The sequence below is a fragment of the Pleuronectes platessa genome, chromosome 13 (genome assembly GCF_947347685.1).
Source record: "Pleuronectes platessa chromosome 13, fPlePla1.1, whole genome shotgun sequence".
In the NCBI taxonomy this organism is placed as follows: domain Eukaryota; kingdom Metazoa; phylum Chordata; class Actinopteri; order Pleuronectiformes; family Pleuronectidae; genus Pleuronectes; species Pleuronectes platessa.
In genome coordinates, this window is record NC_070638.1 from 6949401 (window position 1) to 6971710 (window position 22310).

Consider the following 22310-nt stretch of genomic DNA (forward strand, 5'->3'; position numbering starts at 1 on the left):
TGTGCCGAGTTGTGAATCTGTGTCTCTGGGTGAAGCTCAGACAAAGTGCGTTGGATACGTCTCAGTAAAGCCACTGAGGGACCAAGAGGGCGAGTGATACCGTCAACCAGCAGCAGCAGCACTCAGTGACTTAGGTGCACACACATGCACACACACAGACAGGCACACACAAGCACACACACAGACACTCAAACACACACGCTTGCACCATCACATCATCCTTCAGGCAACATCCCAAACGGACACCCTTCATGTGAAGCTCGTCTTACATCTCCACATGTTTTACACGTACTCACATATTCTCATAACTAAAGCTGCGGATTCTGAAGATTTGCTGAGGAATGTGTCTGTGAATTAAATGTTGAAATTTTCACTGTAAATCAAGGAATCATTGAGGAAACGGGATACGAGACACAAATAATACAAGATCGTGCAAGGCGTAGCAGATACTGTTAAGTGCATGTGACCAAACGTACAAAATACAATTTGAAATATTTCCACATTGCATTTGAGAAGCCTTCTTCAGACAAACAAAAAGGCATCACGTTAGAAATCAATAACTTAAACATATCAATTATCATAAATAATGACTGCATTGTTAAGAAAACATACTGATTCGCCAGAGCTTGAATTAAACAGAACATTAAAATAACAGCAAGACAATAAATCATGAAGCTGCGTCATCTTCTTTTCTTTAACAGCACTTCTTCACATACTTGTTGGCAAAAGTAAATCCCAGTCACGACCTGGAATATCAACATGTTGTAGGTTGAAGGTTGAATCCTCTCCAGGGGAAAGTGGTTTTCTGAACCCAGCAGTGGGCTGAGAACTCCAGTCGGTCCAGGGTCGAGGGCGTGAGGAACTGAACTGAGCACCTGTGGTAGCTCGCCTGCTGTTTCTACAGAGTTTAAATGGTTCAGAGTTATTTTCTGGCCAATATCGCATTTCACCTCAATTTTCTTTTAGAAAACTGAAATGAAATCCTCCAAACAAAGGTGGAACCTTGCATCGAGACATACTTAGCACCCAGGGCAAAATATCACCAGCACATGTCCTATGTTAATTTTCTTTCCTGTTTTAATTAACAATACGTCTTTTTCTGCTTTGAATGATTCACTTCAATTCCTCGGGGAGTTCAGAAAATAGGAAACATGAGAAAACGTTTTCCTTCCGTGCAGCTCAGACTCAAGTGCTTGAGGCTAATGCCTCGTGTGGGGCTCCTGCTGCTCCCCAGAGAAGCAGATCATCCTCTACTAGAAGTTAGAAAGCAGAGATTTATCTCAGATCGGTGTCCCTGTACAGCGATGAGGACTAAAGAGTGCTTGCCGAGTTAGGCTGCCTTCACAGGCATGAGGAAATAATAATAATAATAATTTAGTTCGCAATTACACTCTTGTCTCCCAGGGATGAGATATTTTCAGTGACTATTAAACAGAATATAACTTCCACTTATCTCTGATGCGTTAATTAAAGTTCACCAGTTTCTCTGAGTGTGTGTCCACAGCTCTGCTCCTGTGTCACACTCACTGTACAGTTGTGTGTGTTTGAGAACCATGGAGAGAAGTCAAGGTTCCAGTCCACGTGTTTTCCTGGAGATGCGTCTAAGTGCACAGTCATGTTTATGTTTATCTTGGTATCCACATGTGCTGGATCAGAGCAGTTCCTCCGGGTCGATGTCTGGTATGGGCTGTCTCCAGTAACAGAACGAGCTGAACTCTGGCATGAGGAAGGCCTCGTTCTGCTCTTTGCTCAACAGAGGGAACACGTGCTCCACCAGCTCACTCAGCCGGCCGTAGCTGTGGAGGAATATCAGATATCAGTCCTGTACATATACCTGATTTTCAACAACAGCATCCTTCCACCAAGTTTCTTGCTGATCTGTCAAGTAGTTTTTGTGTGATCAACCAACAAACAAACGGAAAGGCGTGAAAACACAATCTAATTGGTAGAGGTATTATTTACTGTATAAGCAAACAGCTGCTTGACAGTGAGCCACATTAGCAATAATTTGACTCCAATACTTAACATCTAATTTACATTTTGTTCACATCTCCACCAACTCTTGAGGGAAATATCAGGCTCTTTGGCTGAGAAGCACCCGGCTGTGTTCACCAGGAAGCTGCTAACTTGTTTAAAGCCGTGCAGGTGGCGAAAAATCATTTAATCTGAAAACAACGGTAAAGTTGCTTTTCTAAAACCCAAAGAAATTGTGTTATTTTGTACAAAATGAATGTATTTGTAAATTAGTCGTGTAAATGCATTGGAATGAGACAGAAATAAAGAACGTATGTATGAATGTGAATCCTCCCAGTGAGAAAGTAACGATAGGGGTTTGTACTTACGAAGACTTGTTGCCCTTGGTCTGCTCCTGGATCAGTTCTCCCTTCGGGTTAACTGTGAAGATCCGACACACAGGAACTCCCACCTCCTTATAGGCAAACACATCCTGAATGGAGACATGATGTTTAGAGTTCAGTATGTGATCTAAATGTGAAAGGGACTTCCTGACTGAAATACAGTCAATTCTATATATTTCCTTAGATAAAAACTGAACACATTTATAATTTACTTTACAAAAAACAACAACCCTTTAATAGGAGTATATTAAAAATACATAAACTCAGGGCCCTTAAAAGCCTTTTGAAATGACGGCTGTCGAATTTCTAGACTGAATGTTTGTTGGGCAGGAGCAGGACTGTGTGTGTTTGTGTGTGTGTGTTGGTTTTTTGTGTGTGTGTGTTGGTTTTTTTGTGTGTTATATGTGTTTTGGCAAGTGATGGAGACAGACAGACTTGATGGCTGGCCCGCTGCTTCATCTGGGTGTTTGTGTTTATGCAGCTGAAGATGAGATGCTGTGCCTGGCTTGAGGTCCCGTCCACAGACAGAGTCCCACGGGACCATGTCTGACTCCCACCACTGACCTCAGCTCAGGTTCAGCCCAGTACTGATTTCACATGTTTGGGTCTGTTAATTGTCAAGTTGATCAAACGAACCATCGTGACAACACGGGCTTCTGGAAAACACAGCTCGCTGACATGTAAAAGCGAGTGCTTTAATGTCCTGACATCTTCAAGCAGCCATTAACTCACATTAGTTCTATTCCCAAAGGCAGCGTAGAATGGCTGCTTGTTATGCTGGAACAGGTTCTTGATGTCTGTAAGGCATTCAATCTTGAAGATCTCCGGCTTCTTCTCGATAACCTCCCTGAGGAAACACACGGGGGATTAGAATGACACAAACTGCATGTCCTTAGAATGGGGCAAGAGCAAACTTCTCCAAGTACATGTTGCATTAGACGGAGAAAAGAAACCAAACCCATCTTGAACCTGACAGGTTTCCTGTTTGTTGTATCTCAACCTGACCTGAGACCCAACACTACCCGAACCTGAATATCATTTCAAAATGTGGGAACAGACAAAAAGTTTGATCCAAACCCCAAAACATTTAAACCCTCAATTTTAAACTTTCCTTAGAGTCGAAATGCCAGGGTTTGGAATAATTATTTCTGTTACATACACACAAAGTTAAATTTAAGAAAACTATTATTTGTGTTTACTTGTGGTAAACTGCGATAAAAGGCATTGATTAAAGCCATGCTGTGCAAATTAAAAGGACCTTTACTGCATAACAAAGCCTCACTGTTTGTGTGATCTCTGAATAGTTGAGCTTGAGGCGACGAGTTGGGTGTGATCATCTCTGTCGATGCCAAGAAGCTGCTGACACGCATGTCCTTTAAAAAGCTGCAGCTCTACCAGTGAGCGGAGTGTTATGGTTGTTTAATTAACTTCTGTTGCAGAGCCTAGTGAGATGTAAACAATGGATCAGTTGTGTGCTGTGGTAAATCTTGTTCACCAAGACCAGTGATTACCTCGGAGCCAAGGAGGTTATGTTTGCTTTCAGCGTTTGTTTGTTTGTTAGAAGGGTTAAGCAATAACTACTCAACCGATCTCAATCAAACTTTGACCCAAGGAAGAGCTTTTGGTGCAGATCCAAATCATAATCTACATTATCTCAAGGCACTTTACACAGAAGGTAGAGACCTTAGAAATTATGATCGAGAAGCAGAGATTTTCTTTCAATTTACTGAGGGTGTGCAATTTTATGCAGTTCCAACTAAGAATCTGAGTCTAGTGGGTTTAAATGTGGTTTCATAATGAGGTGTCTGCTCTAATGAGTGTCTCTCTAGTTTTAAATTGATTCCAAGATAATCTGTGCAATGAATACAACATTTTGTTCAGTCTCACTGAAATATAAGCTCCTTAGATTTTTTATGGAATGTTGACAAATGTCCACTACCACAATTTTGCATCCACTGCTTAATACTACACAGACATCGGCAGGTTGCAGTAAGTCTAACCAGCTAATTAATGAACCTATCAATCACACATCCAAAAGGTGATGCCTTGGAGGCTTTAACCGTTCCTGGCTTGTGAAGACAGAATTTACATCCGTTTGAACCAGGAAATAAAGCTGGAGCAAAAGGTAGTCATCTATAAAGCACATACCTGTGGAAGGCAGAGAAGAGGCTGCTGGGAGACAGCATCAGAGGTCCTCTGGGCAGGATGGTGCCTCCATCATTGACCCACTGCAGGTAGCCTCTCGTCATGTCCGCCATGCCAATAGCCCGAGCTGAGCAGTACAAGAACTTGTAGCCGTTCCTGCCAGAGGGCAGAGTGGTGCTCATTAATGCTTGTGCGGATACACTTCAATATCATGACCATCATTAGCAACTACTAAGAATAGCCCTTTAATTAGATCGGCGAATCCGGATGTTTCTATAATGTGCAGAAGTCATATGAAACTCGATGATAATCACACGGAGGAAAGATTCTATTTATTATTACTGCCCACGGTCACTATTTCCCATTTCCTCCTGTGTGTATTCAATGTTCTACTTTCTGAATGACTAATGCAGCAGAGGTCAAGATTTAAGTGTTGGAGAAAAGTACTGATACTTAATAACTGAGTGAGTCATCACACACACAGAAAATATCATCTCCACAGTGATGATTGGGAATCATAACCAGACAGTGGTGATCTTGACCAGTCATTCATCAGTCCTCTGTGATTAATCAGTGTTGTTGAGCACTTACTCAGCCACTGAGTGGTAGAGCTTGGCGATGCCTTGGTGAGTCCAGTCCTTCCCCAGCTGTGGCAGGATCTGTCCAAACACATCTGACCTGAAGCATTAAACAAACATGTACAAATGTTATTGACAAAGGGGTGTACCCATCCGCCAGGTCACCGAGCAGGAAGAGGCAGAGAAAGTGTGTGCGTTGAAGACGATAGAGCAGATCTGTAGCAGACTTCCCAAAAGATGTCACATAAAGCCGCATAAATACTTAACCATTCCATCATAAATAGAGAACAGTGTGAACTGTTCTCCACTAATGAGGATTACTGGCCCATGGGGGAGGAACCATCTCAACCTTGGCTTATGACGGTGTGTGCTTACAGACTGAAATGTAAATGGGCTCATTATAGCCCCTGTGCTCTTCACCCTGTAACTTAGAAAAGAGCCACATGTCACAGGTTGGCCTTAAGGGTCAAACAGATAATAAGCTGCAGTCATTGAGGATCCGTTTGATTGTGACCACCTATGAACCGCAGAGTCTGCGTCAAGTAGGCAGCAGACATCGGTTTGGTGTCAAATGAGGCAGAGGTGGCCTGAAGCTCATTAGAAGGATTAAAATAAGCAGAAGTGCATAATGCTCTTAATTAATATTTGCTTTGTGAGAGGGTTGAAAAGAAAACTGCAGAAAATGTGGAATTATCAATAAAGGTAATTTATGCTCCTTGTTTCTAATTTATTTGTACATGAGCCGACTCATCCACTGTTCTGTCACATTTTAAGTCCCCGTTCATTCTCCTGCTGGTTTCCATCTGCATCGCTCACATTAATAATGAAATAAGAGGCCTTATATCACAGTCTGCAGGGAATTTACAGACACCATGAACTTAAAAAAACATTGCACTTCAACACATGCTTGCTAACACGTAAATTGCTTCCTTTCCTGGAATAAAGATTCTTACAGGTCATGATAAAATGCCTGTGATGCGTCATATGTCACACAGGTACTTCTCTCTAGATCTAAAATTAGTTTTCTATACAAAATACTAATGGTGTGACATCCTTCTACAAGAAATGGATGCGAGTAACCGGTTTATAAATTACACTCTTCTTGGTATTCAATTGAATATTTATTAATAACGATATTATTCATGACTGATACCACACACTTATGGGGACCTGATGAGCCCTAGACAATGTGGAGGGTTATGTTAACTACGACTTAATTTTTGTCAGACGTGTTCCTCTGTAAAAACTGGAAAAAGCCTCAGTATCATTGTTCAGCTTGGAGTGGGAATAAAACCAGTGTGAATTATATGGGACAGGTAAAAATACATACCAGTAACCATCTACCATATATTCTGTGGTTTTGCCCAAAACTTGCCCCTTTCTGGTTTTCCTTTTCTGATACCATTTCCAAGGCTTATGGTTGTAATATTAATCCCTATCCTATAATTAACAGTTTTGGTGTATTTTCAATTCCAGTTGTTTCCAATCTCCCTGCTCACTTACAGAAGGTCATCGCTTTACCTCTTTATTGGTGTGTATATATATATCACAGCTCAAAAGATGATCTGTCCTTTTACGGTTCACCTACACTGTGATGTGAATATATTATTTATATTGTGAGATATAGTTAATAACTTGTCTGATAAATGTAAATACCTTTACAAACATTGTAAAAACACTGAATGATTTGGTGCCACGTACTTGGTGATGGTGCCATCTATGTCAGAGATTATGACTCTGTCGTCCCAGTTCCACATGTAGATGGTCCCCTCGCAGCGGCACGTACCCTGGTACTGAGTGGTGATGCTAAAAGTAACATCATTGGGTCCCTCCTTCAGTTTCAGACTGGCCTGGTAACACAGGGAAACAGTGACAGCATGTGTACAGTTTATTTCATTCAGTAACATGTGTTTAAAGCAGTGCACTTTGCTTGAGTATGAATTACTATGCCACAGTACAATGATCACGTACAGGTCTGCAGAGCCCCCTACAGATTCATAGAGATGCATACACATGTAATTCATAGTCCGCCAGCAGAGGGAGCCCTACACTATCAAATAAAGATTTTAAAGTGTACTCTTGGAATCCACTGTTTAATCTGATCAAGAATGTATTCTGAATATCAACTATATTCGTATTTCACAATGATTGGGTCAAATTAAGTTACAAAGGAAACAAACAGAGACATGACTTTGAGGAACTAAAACCTCATGTGTACTTACAATCTGATCAGAAGAGAGGCGTAGTGACTTCCTGTATGTGTGGGGGGTGGCGTGGTGCGGAACATCCACCGGCTGCAGTCGTTCTTGACAGGATGCAGCACTCACCTCCTTGGACTCTTCGTCACTGGATGTGTCTCCTGCTTTAGGTCTAAACGGGAACAGTTGAGATTGTGTATTATTGTCTGACTGATAAATGACTTAAAAAGCCAATGTTTAAACACCAGTGTCTAACTACTGTACACAAAACATATGGGTGAATGTTTGTCAGTTTTACAATCCTATGCTAGACTTCATCAGGTGACCTCACTTGACTTGAGACACATAAATAAACACAATAAACCTTTAGTGTCACTTACGGTGAGGCCAGCTTCTCCTGCGATACAGAGGGGCCTTCCTCCCCCGAAAGAGACTCCTCCTTGGTTTCACTCTTGGTTTCTGACTGTTAAAAAAATGGAAAGAAATCCCATGATAATGAACATGATCAAGAAAATGGATTAAAAAAAAAAACAGAACATTGTACATGGATTTTAATTTCTTAAAAAATAAAACCTGCTCACACCTGCTTGATTGCACTGTCCGCCCTCTTTCGCCAGAACCACCAGCGGCCTGACTTCTTTGGCATTTTCTCCTTCACCCAGGCCTCCTCTGTAGCCTTGAATAAAAATACATAATGTGATGAGCTACAATGCTCCCCAGGTACGGACTGCACATAGAACACAATGCAGAAACAATGTCTCTCTTACCTTTGGTAAATTCTTCTGAAATGCTTGTAGACTTAGAATCAAGGGGGCAGCAAGCGTCCAGTTATAATATCTGATGACAGACAATAATTTAGAGCTGAATATTGACCATGTACTCATGCTGAATCTCTCATATACATTTAATTTCATTCCTGAAATTAATTAAATGCTTACTTACCTATTTCCTATCTTTACTACCAAGTTGGGGTTATCTATAATTGCTGGATGTTCTGCAAATTCATTATAGGTGATGATATGCTCCGTGAACCTTTCTGCAAACACAGAAAGGAGAGGGACATTAATTAAAGGCTGCAGATGAAAAGGTCAGTAGTGGTGAGCCATAAGATCTTACTTAAGCCACAAAGAAAGGTCAGGGAACTTGTTCTTCCCCCACGTAGAGAAGCTGGTGTGTAGAGTGTATTTTTATTTTTTAATTATTCACACAACAGAAAATGTGTAAGAAAGGTGAAGATGGGTTTCAGTCCTAGTAAAATAGAGACTTGAAGGGAAATATGGACACAATTTGTCTTACCATTAAGCGTACAATAGATAGAAAGAGCCTAGACCAGAAGTGTCTGAAAACGCCTTCTGATGTCACTAATACAATACGGAATTATCATAGTTTTACATGTAATTTAGCTCCATGTCTCCACTGGCTGACTTAGAGACTTCATGTCTTTCATAAAGAACTTAGTGCACTTAAGGCTGCATTTTTTACGAGTGTTTTTCTTGTATACCTTTGGATATTTCAGCATTTTCTGTGAGGCCTCCACACAGAGAAAGGGTGACGTCTGGGAGGTCACTTGCTGAGTCAGACAGACACTCTGTCCCACTGTCAGCCGCAGCACTACCCACCGACTGAGGAGACTGAGAACCAGAGAGCATCTCCGAGTCCATCCAGTGCTTAGTGGCTGCCTCAGCCTCACTGGGATGACAGAGGAGCAACACATGGTCTTTAGAGGAGGTACATTTTTCCTACACAGTTGTAAAATTAGCACAGTATTTTTAATGGAAACAGGTCAGGCTGTAAAATTAATTAGGGACTTTTTTCATGAGCTAACCTCTTAGGAAAATATCTTGCAGCCACATCAGGCTCAAGTACATTCAGGTCATCTAGGTAGATATCCTCAGGACCCTGATGCTGGCTCCTCTTTGGGACACCTGCATTTAAAAACAAAATCACGTATCATCTATCAGACTTTTATAAATCAGTGATAACAGAAGACACTTGGCTAAGAAAGTGACCCATCTTACCTTTCTTCTTCGAGGGTGAATCACTCTGTTGGCTGTTGGATGGCGTGGACGTTGTCAGAACGTCCAGGGACTCACTGGGGGTTTCAGGACTCAGAGAGGTTACGGTGCTGACGGATTCAAAAGTATTAGCTTCTGTCACTGGGGTGACAGGGGTGACAGGGGTGCGTGGCTGTGGCTTCACAATGGTACACGTTGAGGAGGCAGCATCTTCCTTTTCAAACTCTGTGTCATCCTCCATAGCCTCGGAGCTGAGGATGACTCGGAAGTGGGTACTCTCCGACGGGGTGATGGTCACTCTTTTTAGTGGTTCTGCTCTCTCTTTCTTGGGGATCTGAAGGTTGCATATGATAAATTAAAAAAAGATACTTCATCATTACTTCATAGATGACAAAACTAATAATTATGTTTTCATGTGAAGAAAGTGAAGTGTTTACCCTGGTTGTTTCTGGAAACTCTCCCCAGGTCCACTGCATGTGAGACTCGGCTCTGAGCAAACTGTCTGAAGGCCTGACCACCAGTTCAGAGTCGCTCTTTGGGGAAAAGGCCTGTGACAAAGCGTCTCTGCAGGGGTAGATATAATCCATTAAATCAATAAGTAAGGGGCAATTAGAGCATATTCTCCTCACACTTGTTGATGGCTGTGAGTTCATGCCAATACATACCTGTCATCTGACCGCCAGTCCCCATCAGACATTGAATAGCCATTAAGGCTGTGTCTGGCTCCAGGTAGTTTTGGGTCAATGTCCCGCATTGTGCTTACTGAAGAGGACCTAAAATCAAAGGTTGCGAAAGATACTTAATAATTAACTTCTCTCTAAACAGATCTTGGCTACAGTAACGAGAATTGAACTAACCTAGAAACATGTGCTGCAGCCTCTTCGTCAGAGCTCAGTTCCATCTCAAAGATCTCTTCATTTTGCACAGAGCTAGACATAGCAGCAGTTGTAGCAGCAGGTGCGTTTACAGCAATGGTGTTTCCAGTAGTGACTGACATGGGTGGGGTCAGCTCCTCTCGCCGGGGGTCTCCCTTATGCTTCTTCCTCCGCCTCTTCTTCTTTTTAGTGCCCACGGTGCTGGGAGCCGGAGGCTCAGAGGGGTACTCAGGGTCAGCAGGGTCATCCTCTAGATCTTTCGGTGCCCTGTGCTCCACCTCCGACATCCAGAACAGGTGACTCTCAGTGGGGATTGGGGAGGTTGCCAGGTGGGCCGGAACAATCTGCTAAAGGATCAGGTGAAAAAATTCAGGAATGTGAAGCTCAAGACGCGTTTTGAACAAAACCAAACCAAAGGATCTCAACTCATCCCAAGATTCAAAATAGAGAAAGAGCCAACACTTAAAGCCACCGGGGTGATAATTCAGAGTCAAAGACCAACAGTTGAAATTAACAGACTCATATATATTTCCAATGACAATAGCAGTCACTACTGAGTACCAACTGCAGCAACAAGCTGCATCAGCTGTTAGAAACAGTTCAATCCTGTGTGAGGAACACCTGAAAAGACAAAAGATTCCTATTCATGGAACTATGATAATAAACCCCATGAGACCTCAAATGCCATTGTAAACTAAAGGTGGTATGTTATGGCTCCTTTTGTCAGTGCACTGAGGCCCATGACTCAAGTCCTGTAGAACAGGGTGGCTGTCAGTGCCGAGCTGTCACAATAGGAACTGAGAAAGCTTGAGCAGTAGGTCACCTGTCAAATGCAGAAACTGCACAAAAGTGGAGTAATTATTTCCTATGTTGGACAATGCAACGATGCCTGGAAGTTGTAATTCATTACAATCTCATTCTCATTCTAATTATTACAATAGGAAAAAAAAGGAAATAAGTTATTGTTGATGTTTGATGACAAATATGCCATAATTTACAAAAACTAAAGTTTACATTTGTGTTATCAAGCTAAAAAGCAACTCTTATGGTACATGTTTATTTTTTCAAATGGTGGTCTTCATCCCTCTGGATCATTCATGAGATACTTACATTCAGCAGCTCTGTTTCCTGGACGAAAAAAGCCTCTCCATTGTCACCCAGCTTCATGTGCAGGTCTACGGGCTCTCCATTCACTTCAATGTCAATCTGAAAGAAATTGACACAGCGTTCAAAGCTACACCTCTGTGCTACTACAACAACTGACAGTGTAAAGGTAATTGTGAAGTTATCTTCATTAGAAAATAGGACAGTGAAAATGGTGTTTACTAGATGTCTACTCAGGATGTATTTATCTCTAAGTCTGAGGTCGCCTTTTCAACTGACTGGAAAACAGATCTAATTGTTATATACTTCAAACATTTAGTCAGCTCACAGAAGGAGAAGCTTTCTCAAAAACCTAATAGGTGTATGGGTCCTCGGGGACTTGCTTTCTGTGGAGCCCGCCAATAGAACAGGGCTATTAGTGTTTCCCATGCAAACCCCCGGTGGACCAGAGGCCATTCAGAAACTTGACACCACAAAAGCAAAAACCAGCTCATGTCTGGCAGAGACTACATAGGAGGCAGACTTTGACTCTTCAGTTCTAAGACTAGTCTGAAAACCTGATACCAAACCATCAATATTAATTCTCAACCAATGTCCACCTGTCGAAGAAACCAGGCCGGTGAGGTTTCTGAGATACTGGTGATTCGGTTTCACCTCCGCAGGGTTGCTAAGGGAATTTTTATGTGTGGTGAGTGATGGCTGGGAATTTCAATACCTAATTAATAATGAGACAGAATAAATGAAGGTCCTCTTCAACCTTTCCACACTCAGTGACAGGTTTACATTCACTGTGTGAGTGGCTGAATTGTGGCTGTGCCAACACTATGCAGGATTACAAGCATTACACAAAGCAATGAATAGATGCTAATGCTTGAAATTAGGGCACAGAGTTGGGCTTTTGCCGTCTGGCTGCACAATGCGACTTCGGTGACTTTCCAAGAAACCAAAAAACAACAACCTGTGTTTTATTCAATCAAACGTGTTTGTTTTTAAAACATGTCTAGTTGCCAACCGAAGGGACTGCTGAATGGGAACAAACACAACATCAACAGCCAAACTTTAATTAGCATTTGGCTGGCGACCACAGCCTTTTCCCTACTTCAGATTTTTTGGGGGATTTGTTTGGTCCAGCAACTTCTTAAAAAAATACATATTTAGCAGCAGCCCTCGAGGATCTGACGAGTGATTTCAAGGACTCATACATAACTGTTGTTACAAAACAGCCCTTGTTGAGCCCCCCCTTCTTCATGCTTCCTTCCCTTCTCACACATTCAAGTTGTGGAACTGTTGCCATAGAAACCCTCATTCATTCCTGCCTTCTAAACCCATCAGCATTCTGGGTAGGTGTCGGTCCCCCGCAAATCATCATCCACTTCGGTCCACAAATCAGTAAATGAGCTTCCTGTCGTTCGGATCAAACGCTGCTCTGAGATAAGACGTCATGGACAAGCTCAGCTGTCATGTGGGAAAACGCATTAAATTAGAATCTCTAATTTTAGCCATTCAAAATTACCACCTGAATGCCCAGGGCAATTCTGACGCTTTATATAATCCAAGTAACCTCAATTTCACTCAGGTTGTGTAACAGATACCAGTGCAGTTTTACACCATTATAATCCAAGTAGATCTAACGTTTTAAAACCATACCATTTAGCTCTGTTAAAAAAATGCTGTATCGTGCAATGAGTCCTTTCTTGGCCTGTGTCTCTTTCTTCCACCAAGTATTGTGTAATTCCAAAGCCAGGGAGCTTATTTATTTCAAATGTTGTTTGCCCCAAATCACTTGTTTTTCTAAAGAAAATGAAACTGAAGTTAAGCCAAGCTGCTTCAAAAAAAACATAACCTCTCTAACTGTAGTAGGAGCTACCTTAAATGGCCTTACACACCCATGCATGACAGGTCATCAACCTCAACAATGCGATAAGTATCACCTCAGTATAATCTTACGCCATGTGACTACAAACTGAATCATCACTCTCATTCAATTTCAAGTTTGACTTTATTATCCACCTACAAAGTGATCTTATAAGGAAAATCCCTGTGGGCGGATCATTGATGTGTGACACCTCACTTTGTCGTACACTTCAGGGGTCTGGTTGCTTGTTTTGAAACCCAAAAAGTATCTGACTGTATGTGAATTCAAAATATCAGTAGAAAACAGTGTGGAGAACAGGGTACACGTCTCCAAAGTAAAACCCCATGTTCAGTTTGGAAAATCTGGATCACTCTCACATTTGCAGAAATGTTTTCTTTCTTGTTATGGCGCTCAACAGTTTAAACAGTAGACATATTAGGGAACAGAAGCAAAAACATTTTTACTTACAACTTTCTCTTTGGAGCGAAGTACGCCCAGCTTGCCGAAGCGCACATGAAAGGGTGAGCACTGGTACGTGCCATCTCTCTGGCGGACCACCACAACATCGATGCAGCCCGATAATGTGGCCTGATTAATGCCCTTGTACAGCTCTTTGACGGTCACAAGCACCTGACCTGCCAGCTGGCCCACGTAGTTCATAGTGTCCACCTGGAGGGGGGGAAAGAATAAAATGTTAGTTATGAAAACGACTGGATGAGGGTGTTTGTTTAGGTGGAGTCCAGAGGATATGATAGTATTCCCTCCTGCAAGTCACGGAATCTGTGAGTTTTCCTTCAATAAATGAAAATGTCTAGGTCTATTTTTCTCTGTCGACCCCTCACAGTAAATTCATTGTTACCTTTCTTTTAAGTATCTTCTTCCGGACAGTAAGGCTAAATCATTTGTCTTTTGTGTTCATCTCTCAACTCCCTCACCGCCTGTTTGCATGCCCTGTTGTGTCTGTTATCTCCTGACCTGCATACAGACTGAGCCAGCATGCAACCGTCACTCTCACTCACATGAGCAACAGCAGAGATGGGAGCTGACGGCTGGCCTGGAACAATGAGAGGAGACAACCTCACACACACACACACATCGTCCCCCCTGCCCTGCTGCCGTGAAAGCAGCCGACTTCCTGTTTACATTCACAACCCTCTGCAACGTAAATCAATTACAAACAGTCCAAGCCCAGACAAGTTCTGCTGCTATACTTATGTGGGTTTGAATGAACTCTGGACATTATCATAAGCACTTTTTGTCACTTGGGACAAACAGATTGCGCGACTGTAAATTTCAGAAGCAAACTGTCCCAGCTAACAGATAATCATCTAAACTCTCCAGCCTTCCTGTAGCTTCTTATTGGATCGTTTGCAGTCATTTGTGAACTGTGACGCTAAGTGTGTGCAACTATTAACTTGGCAAACACGAGTCTGGCTTTGCTTGCTTTAGGGTCTATTTTAATGGGGTTTGCAAACACAGTCACCCGCTGACTTCACATGGTTTATGTAACTTTGAATTGCCACAGTGACCTTATGATCAGAGTACAGCCCTGAGAGCAGTGAGGTGAGTGCAGGGGTGTAGACAACGGTGAAGGGTGACAAGAAAAACTATCATGGATATTTTCCCTACAGGATCAGGTAGTAAGCTTATGTGCAACACAACAAACCTAATTCCAAACCAACAGCTGTCACTATACAATATTTGTTTAAGGGTATTTTCATCTCATTTTCATTATTTCATTTGAGGCCTTCTATCAACATAACAAAGCTTAATCATCCCTACAAAAGAGGGGTATGCAATATGAGGATATACACTGTGGGATGATAGTACAATGTAATCTATCGTTTCATGTTGAGAGACATCTTTTGGTCATCTGGACTGAGCTCCACGTTCTTTTAAAGGAAACGGATTCAGGCAGGACAGCAACACAAGGTCAACACAAACAAACACGGAGGGAAGTGGAGCGGTAGTTCTGACAAGGAGACATCAGGCTCTTCTCTAAAATGGAAAATGGTCTCTATTTATATAGCACTTCTAGTCTTGATGACCACTCAAAGCACTTTGCACTGCAGTTCATTGCCATTCTCACACACATACAATGCCTTGCATAAGTATTCACCCCCCTTGGACTTTTTCCCATTATGTACTGTTACTAACTGGAATTCAAATAGACTTACATAAACTTTTTCCCGTTTGATCAACAAAACATGCATAGTACTTTGGAGGTGCAAAATAAATTTTATTGTGACACAAACAATAATGACAACAAAAAAGTTGACATCTGTTGGGTGCATAAGTATTCACCCCCCTGTGTCAATACTTGGTAGAACCCCCTTTCGCTGCAATTACAGCTGCAAGTCTTTTGGGGTATGTCTCTACCAGCTTTGCACATCTAGAGATGGAAAGGTTTGTCCATTCTTCTTGGCAAAAAAGATGAAGCTCAGTCAGATTGGATGGAGACCGTCTGTGAACCGCAATCTTCAAGTCTTGCCATAGATTCTCTATTGGATTGAGGTCTGGGCTTTGACTGGGCCATTTTAAGACATTAACATTCTTTAATCCAAACCATTCCTTTGTAGCTCTGGCTGTATGTTTAGGGTCATTGTCCTGCTGGAAGATGAACCTCTGCCCCAGTCTCAAGTCTTTTGCAGACTGCATCAGATTTTCTTCAAGGATTTCCCTGTATTTGGCTCCATCCATCTTTCCCTCTATTCTGACCAGTTTCCCTGTACCTGCTGAGGAGAAGCATCCCCACAGCATGATGCTACCACCACCATGTTTCACTGTTGGGATGGTGTGCTCAGGGTGATGGGCAGTGCTGGGTTTTCGCCACACATAGCGTTTTGCATTGAGGCCAAAAAGTTCAATTTTGGTCTCATCTGACCAGAGCACCTTCTTCCACATGTTTGCTGTGTCTCCCACATGGCTTCTGGCAAACTCCAAACGGGATTTTTTATGGATCCCTTTCAACAATGGCTTTCTTCTTGCCACTCTTCCATAAAGGCCAGATTTGTGGAGTAGACGACTAATAGTTGTCCTGTGGACAGATTCTCCCACCTCAGCTGTGGATCTCTGCAACTCCTCCAGAGTAACCATGGGCCTCCTGGTTGCTTCTCTGAATAATTTTCTCCTTGTCCGACTCTTCAGTTTGGGTGGACGGCCTCCTCTTGGTAGGTTTGCGGTTGTGCCATATTCTTTCCATTTTCTTATGATGGATTTTATGGTGCTCAGAGAGATGTTCAAAGCTCTGGATATTTTTTTATAACCTAACCCTGCTTCATATTTCTCCACAACTTTATCCCTGACCTGTTTGGTGAGCTCCTTGGTCTTCATGATGCTGTTTGTTCAGTAATGATCTCCAACAAACTCTGAGTCCGTCACAGAACAGGTGTATTTATACTGAGATTAAATTGCAGACAGGTGGACCCTATTTACTAATTATGTGACTTGCAAATGTGACTTGTGAATGCAATTGGTCGCACCAGATCTTTGTTAGGGGTTTCACAGTAAAGGGGGTGAATACATATGCACTCAACACTTTTCAGATTTTTATTTGTAAATAATTGTGAAATCCATGTAATATTTCCCCCCACTTCCAAATGATGCACTATTTTGTGTTGGTCCATTACATAAACTCACGATGAAATAAATTTGAATCTGTGGTTATACCATGACAAAATGTAGAAAAGTCCAAAGGGGGTGAATACTTATGCAAGGCACTGTACACAGTGTATCTATGGGCAGCCCTTTCTGGGTTTAGTACTTTGCCCAAGGACACTTTGGCATGCAGGTGGTGAAGACTGGGATCAAACCACCGACCTTCTGGTTAGAGGATGACCGCTCTACTAAAACAATACATGAAGCTTATACTTAAGAGTGTTGTAAGAAATGTTACCAACACATACCTGAAAACCTTACATTACGAATTATGCCACAGTCCGGTCTCCCCATCAGACCTACACATCAATAATCTAATTTATCATGTGCGCAAGAATCATATCAAACAGTATTTATAGAGAACATGGATTAGAGCCATCAGTGCTAAATCCAACCCCAGACTGAGATACTTTACTTTAAAAGGCTTTTGTCGGAGTCATACCAAATGGCAAAAAAAATCTGAAGACAGGAGATAATTTATGTAGCTTACAACTTACACGTAAAAGAAGGCACAACCTCTGCCATATTTGTGTCTTTGTGTTAGTGCAACTGTGAAGGACTAACACTGAACATTTTCCTACTTTGCTTCAACAAACGACTGCTGTGACATTTGAATATGCTGGTGAGTTTGCAACACTCCTTGAGGCATTTAGAGAGAGGTTCCAGGACGTGAAATGTAAACAAAAGGAACATGCTGCGCGGTTTAGCTTGGAATGAGTCGAGCTGCGTGACAACCTACACCATGAAGTAATTAGGCTTCAAAGCAAGACTGGAACGGAAACTTCAAAATGACAGATTAACAATCTTAGCAACTGGAATTGAACATAACCAAACAAATAAAAAAAATGCTGTAAACCCACATCACGACTGCTTGAGTGAAATTCTTTTATGTAAAGCAAAAATTAAATCACCAACACATTTCAGGGTTTAAGACGGCGGAAAGTCAGCATAAATTAAACTGGATCCATCTTTATTAAGACTTTGATCAATAAATTTGCCTTTAATTAACATTTTTCTGTTTAGCATAATGCTTATCGTATACCCCCGAAAAAAACACTGCATGAAACCATTTGAGACGATTCATGGGAGAAACCTTAATCCACACAGAAGTTACAAATTCACTCCCACCACTGTAATGGGTGCCCATGTGGCCGAGTAACACTTTGAATACAGAAGAAGTACTTTGTCAGGAAGCAAGTTATGTAATTCATAAGAACATTTACCACGACGCCACAGAGTAACACTGGAGGTGCAGTATGTGCTACATTCTTGAATCGTGGTCTGGCACATTGTGAACACTAAGTGCAGAGATACAAGAAGAAGTCTGTCATAACTACAAGGCTAAAAATGTTTTTTATATAATAGTCAATATTCTATAGAAGATACAAAAAGCTCTCTTGTGCAGCAGCTGTGTGGAAAGATGCCAGTATTCAGTTATCTGGAGCAGTCAGAGGCGACAAATGTACTTGAACTGCTTCTAATGATTTCTTCATTCTGACAGTGTCAAACGTAGAAGTAAACACAAGTAGCTATAAACACCTGAGCCAAAACTACAATGTAGCTATAGTTTTGTTAAACCGGTCATTTACAGATTAAGCAGGTGATGCAGGCTCCTTGATCCAGCCTGGATTGCAAGTTTATATCAGTGCCCCACATTGTTATCCCTAAAAACAGCCTTGAATGTAGCCCTTAAACTTGGCTACAGCTTTGACCAATAAACGTACAAACATCACAAACAACACAATACAACTGTAGCCGACCCTCTAGCTGAAGCTGTGACAATGTCATTACGACTCACCAGGGACCAAGACAACCTCAGAGACGAGGACTCGTCCTGCTCACTGTTGTCTGTGTTGTCCTCTGTGTTGCTGGCCTGCAGCTCCCTGCCCCCCCATGATCTCGACCTCTTCATCACCAGCTCCTAGTTTACCCACATCAGGATACTCCACTTGAACCAGTGTTCTCCTCTCTTAGACTACGACTCACTGCCATCCTGAATCCAATCTCAAACGTAGCCCACCTTATCACCTATGAATATACCTTCCCAGGCATAAACACTGATACTCTATCTCGCCAACGGAGTTTATGCAACAGTGTCATAAACTTTGTCATTCCTGTTCTTGGGTATATTTTTCAGGATATGCATTTCTGCTCCTTCCATCTAACATGACACGAAGGCTCCAGCCAATGGGACGGCCTCTTTGAGGTGGCGGTGTGTGGCTGATAAGGGGCAGCTGATTTTCTGCCAATAGTGTTTTTCCCTGATAAGAGCATAGCTCAGGGAAAAGGCTGAGCAGTTCTCTGCAACATGACGTCCGAGTACAGTCGGTCACATGTTTGGTACAATTGCTTCAGCGTGTGCTTGTTATTGTGCATGACTAATCTGGGGGAGGTGGGAAGCCAGTGGCTGCAGGAGTCAACCAATGGGGCGCTCAGTGTAGTGGATCTCTACTACAAGTCGCACTTTACCCTTTTTAACATCCTGTCGTTGTGATTGCAAAGATAAACAGGTTAAAGTCCTGAACAAGTCCAGTCAATCAATTCAGATATGTTTTTGTCATCAGATGATCCTGTGTGGTGAGAATTCCATCATCCTCCTGCCTAGTTTAGCTCCTAAGTGAGTTCATGAGAAAGCATAAATCATGAGACTCCTCCATTAAAAAGGCCTCATCCCCACTCTCCCATCTGCTAAGCCTTTTGTAAACAAAACCAGTGAAACCAGAGGCCCACTGAGAGGAGGGCTATTGGTTCATCTTCCTCCTGGGTTGGGGTCTGTCCATTCAGGGCTCTTATCTAATTCTTTAACCGATACTTTCCTTTTAGAAGTGACAATTACATGACTTGTAATAACTCGTGGCAATGACCAAATACATTTAGACACAATAAACACTGTACTGCGTAGTGCACAATACACGTGAGTATTATGGTTCTAATTTCACCCTAACCTGATTATTATGGTGTGTACACGTGGAGTTACCTCAAGCACATTCCCTTTGAGTGGTTTACAAAGCATGGAGTCCTGCAACTAAGCTGTGGCCGACGAGACCACACAAGGTTCATGTTACGCTCTCAGGTTTCAGGTTACACCAGACTGCATGAAATGAGCCCACTTATTATGTGAGTGAGATGAATCATAACAACAACTGCCAAAGACAAACAGTCTGGGGCTGGATTGCGGGGCAATAATACAACAACAAACCATTTTCAAAAGGAATGTTGAAATTGAATCCACCATTCAATTGCTTGTTTTCAGACCATTTTCCACATGTTGTGAATTTGGCAAGAACAAAACAGAAAGGGTCAATGAATTGAGCCAAGAAGATTATTAGGTACAGTTAGCCCTGCGATAAATCCTAATATCATGAGGGTAATAATGTTCATTCGCTCTTTAAACCCTTTTAGAGAGACATGCTAATTCAATTGTTATGGTAATTTTGAAGGATGTAGTGTCACTGTTAATCAAATTGAGCTTTAGAATCATGATGATTATTTGATTCATCCCCTGACAAAATACACATTCAGGAAAATAACTAGATTATTAACTAGATTAACTGATAGTGAATTGATTGACAGTTCTGTGTAAAACACCTCTACCAATAACCGCCTCTAAATAGCCAAATAATGTGATTTTACATCTTTTTAAAAACACCTTCAACAAGAGGTGGACATTAATGACAGAAGCCTGTTGTGTTGGACCTGGACACCAGTGGTGAGAAGACCCAGTTAACTGGTTTGAATAGTGTGCTCGCAGGTTTCATAACACGGCTGATTTGAGGTTTTTTAAGGTCACCTACTTGAATGGGGAGGCGATGGTCTGACCTGAGTGCTTGTGATTGACTGACAGTGCCATGGGAGGATATATCTCTCACACACACACACACACACACACACACACACACACACATATATATATATATTTACATTAAGAGCCTGACACAACTGGGTTTCTCCAAATAGACTTTATAAACCACTGTGTTTTCAAACCAGCCGCTCGAAGGCAGGTGGGGTCTGATGGTGAGGTGGCAGCACTGGAACCCAAACAAGCTAACTAGCCTCACACATAACGCACACATATAACGTTAGCCCGGGCTGTTATTGCTCAAAGGGATAATTGAATATACACTAAAGCCGACAGGGCTTTGAAATGAGAGTAACCGGGTGAAAAACCGTGCTCATGAATGAAACACAAAATATCACGGAAATGAACGGAAAAGAAACCGAAAACGAGCTTTTTTAAAACGCGTGTTGTTCGAGTCGCCCAGAGACATATCCGCAGATCTTAAGCCACGAAACAGAGATGAATAAGCGGACGTTTCTAGATGAATGGAGCCGGGGCTCCGCTAGCTGCCAGTGAGTTTACCCTCGGCTAGCTCCGGGGGTTTACGTTACCGTTAACAGCAGAACGGGGAGAGCCGCCGCTTAACGCTGCTCCGCCGGGTACCCTGAAACGTGGAGCCGCTCGTTTGCGGGGTTGTGATGAATGGTTCCCGAACCCGCTCCCCCGTGTGTCTGACTGGAGTTAATCCATCGTGGCTAAAGCGGTGTTAGCCAGCGTACAGGCTAGCTAACGCTAGCTTGATCAGAGGAGGAGGGGGCACAAAAAGGAAAAAACACCGCACCATCACAAACAGCTGCGGTGAAAACGAGCTGGATTCAGGCGGAGGACGAGCGTTTACCTTTCGGTCGCGTTCAGCGGCGGGAGGGGGGATGCTGCCGGTGAGGGGACGCCGTGGTGTTCTCAGCGAGTCCCCATGTCTGAGCCCGGTGAAACTCCTGGGAAGCGTCCTGACGTGTCCGAGCCTGGACCACCGCGGCGGGGGAATAGCGCGCTGGAGTTGACGGGACAGGGAGACGCGCGGCAGCGGCGGCGCGCCCGCACACAGCTGCTGTCATCGGGCTCGGTTAAAGGGTCAAAGGTCCAGAGGGAAGGATCCGGGGGACAGGAAACTCCTGGTGTATTAACATGTATATTCAAAAAGTAACCCTGGAGATGTTTTCACTCGTGTGTGATCATTTGTACAGTTTTATATTTACATCAGGAGCCGGTCTTCTCTCTACGGAGGCCTCCATGCGTTTTACACTAGTCCAAAGTAAACATCTTTTGAGTTGTTATGACACCTGAAGGCTGCCTCAGGTTGTCTGTCTACATTCCATTAAACCTCGAACCACGGATTTGATCTATCTATCTATCTATCTATCTATCTGTCTGTCTGTCTGTCTGTCTGTCTGTCTGTCTGTCTGTCTGTCTGTCTGTCCAACCATCCATCTACTCATCCATCTATCTATCTGTCTGTGTGTGTGTCTGTCTGTCTGTCTGTTTGTCTGTCTGTCTGTCTGTCTGTCTCTCTGTCTGTCTCTCTGTCTGTCTGTCTGTCCGTCCAACCATCTACTCATCCATCTATCTGTCTGTCTGTTTGTCTGTCTGTCTGTCTGTCTGTCTGTCCGTCCAACCATCCATCTACTCATCCATCCATCAATCTATCTGTCTATCTATAGAGTTTTTTTGACAGTTTATTATCACTTCTG

At 42.6% G+C, this 22310-nt stretch overlaps 1 protein-coding gene across 6 annotated transcripts; it reads right to left on the reverse strand.

Moving 5' to 3' along the window:
• Nucleotides 1-440: 440 nt before the first annotated feature.
• Nucleotides 441-21594, reverse strand: lpin2 (lipin 2). 6 transcript variants are annotated; one of them, XM_053438640.1, is made up of 21 exons: nt 18583-18633; nt 17033-17083; nt 13596-13796; nt 11279-11374; nt 10151-10515; nt 9959-10066; nt 9731-9857; nt 9297-9627; nt 9104-9203; nt 8780-8967; nt 8221-8314; nt 8046-8115; nt 7862-7954; nt 7659-7741; nt 7303-7450; nt 6782-6930; nt 5094-5180; nt 4506-4658; nt 3090-3204; nt 2343-2446; nt 441-1796 (listed from the first exon to the last, which is right to left on the reverse strand). In XM_053438640.1, the coding sequence occupies exons 3-21, from the start codon at nt 13785-13787 to the stop codon at nt 1652-1654; spliced, it is 2748 nt and encodes a 915-aa protein (XP_053294615.1). In that variant the 5' UTR covers nt 13788-13796; nt 17033-17083; nt 18583-18633; the 3' UTR covers nt 441-1651. The 6 variants fall into 6 exon arrangements, with proteins under 6 accessions (XP_053294615.1, XP_053294613.1, XP_053294611.1 ...); XM_053438638.1 differs by lacking the exons at nt 17033-17083; nt 18583-18633 and adding an exon at nt 21461-21594; XM_053438636.1 differs by lacking the exons at nt 17033-17083; nt 18583-18633 and adding an exon at nt 21174-21358.
• Nucleotides 21595-22310: the final 716 nt, after the last annotated feature.

What these genes read in the sequence shown, in the direction of transcription:
- lpin2 (XM_053438634.1), bottom strand. Translation starts at nt 18,696, where the DNA reads ATGAAGAGGTCGAGATCATGGGGGGGCAGGGAGCTGCAGGCCAGCAAC. An exon ending in GCTGCAGCACATGTTTCTAG is followed by an intron (nt 10,067 to 10,150) that starts GTTAGTTCAATT and finishes CTTTGATTTTAG; the next exon opens with GTCCTCTTCAGTAAGCACAA. An exon ending in AAATGCTGAAATATCCAAAG is followed by an intron (nt 8,315 to 8,779) that starts GTATACAAGAAA and finishes CTGTGTTTGCAG; the next exon opens with AAAGGTTCACGGAGCATATC.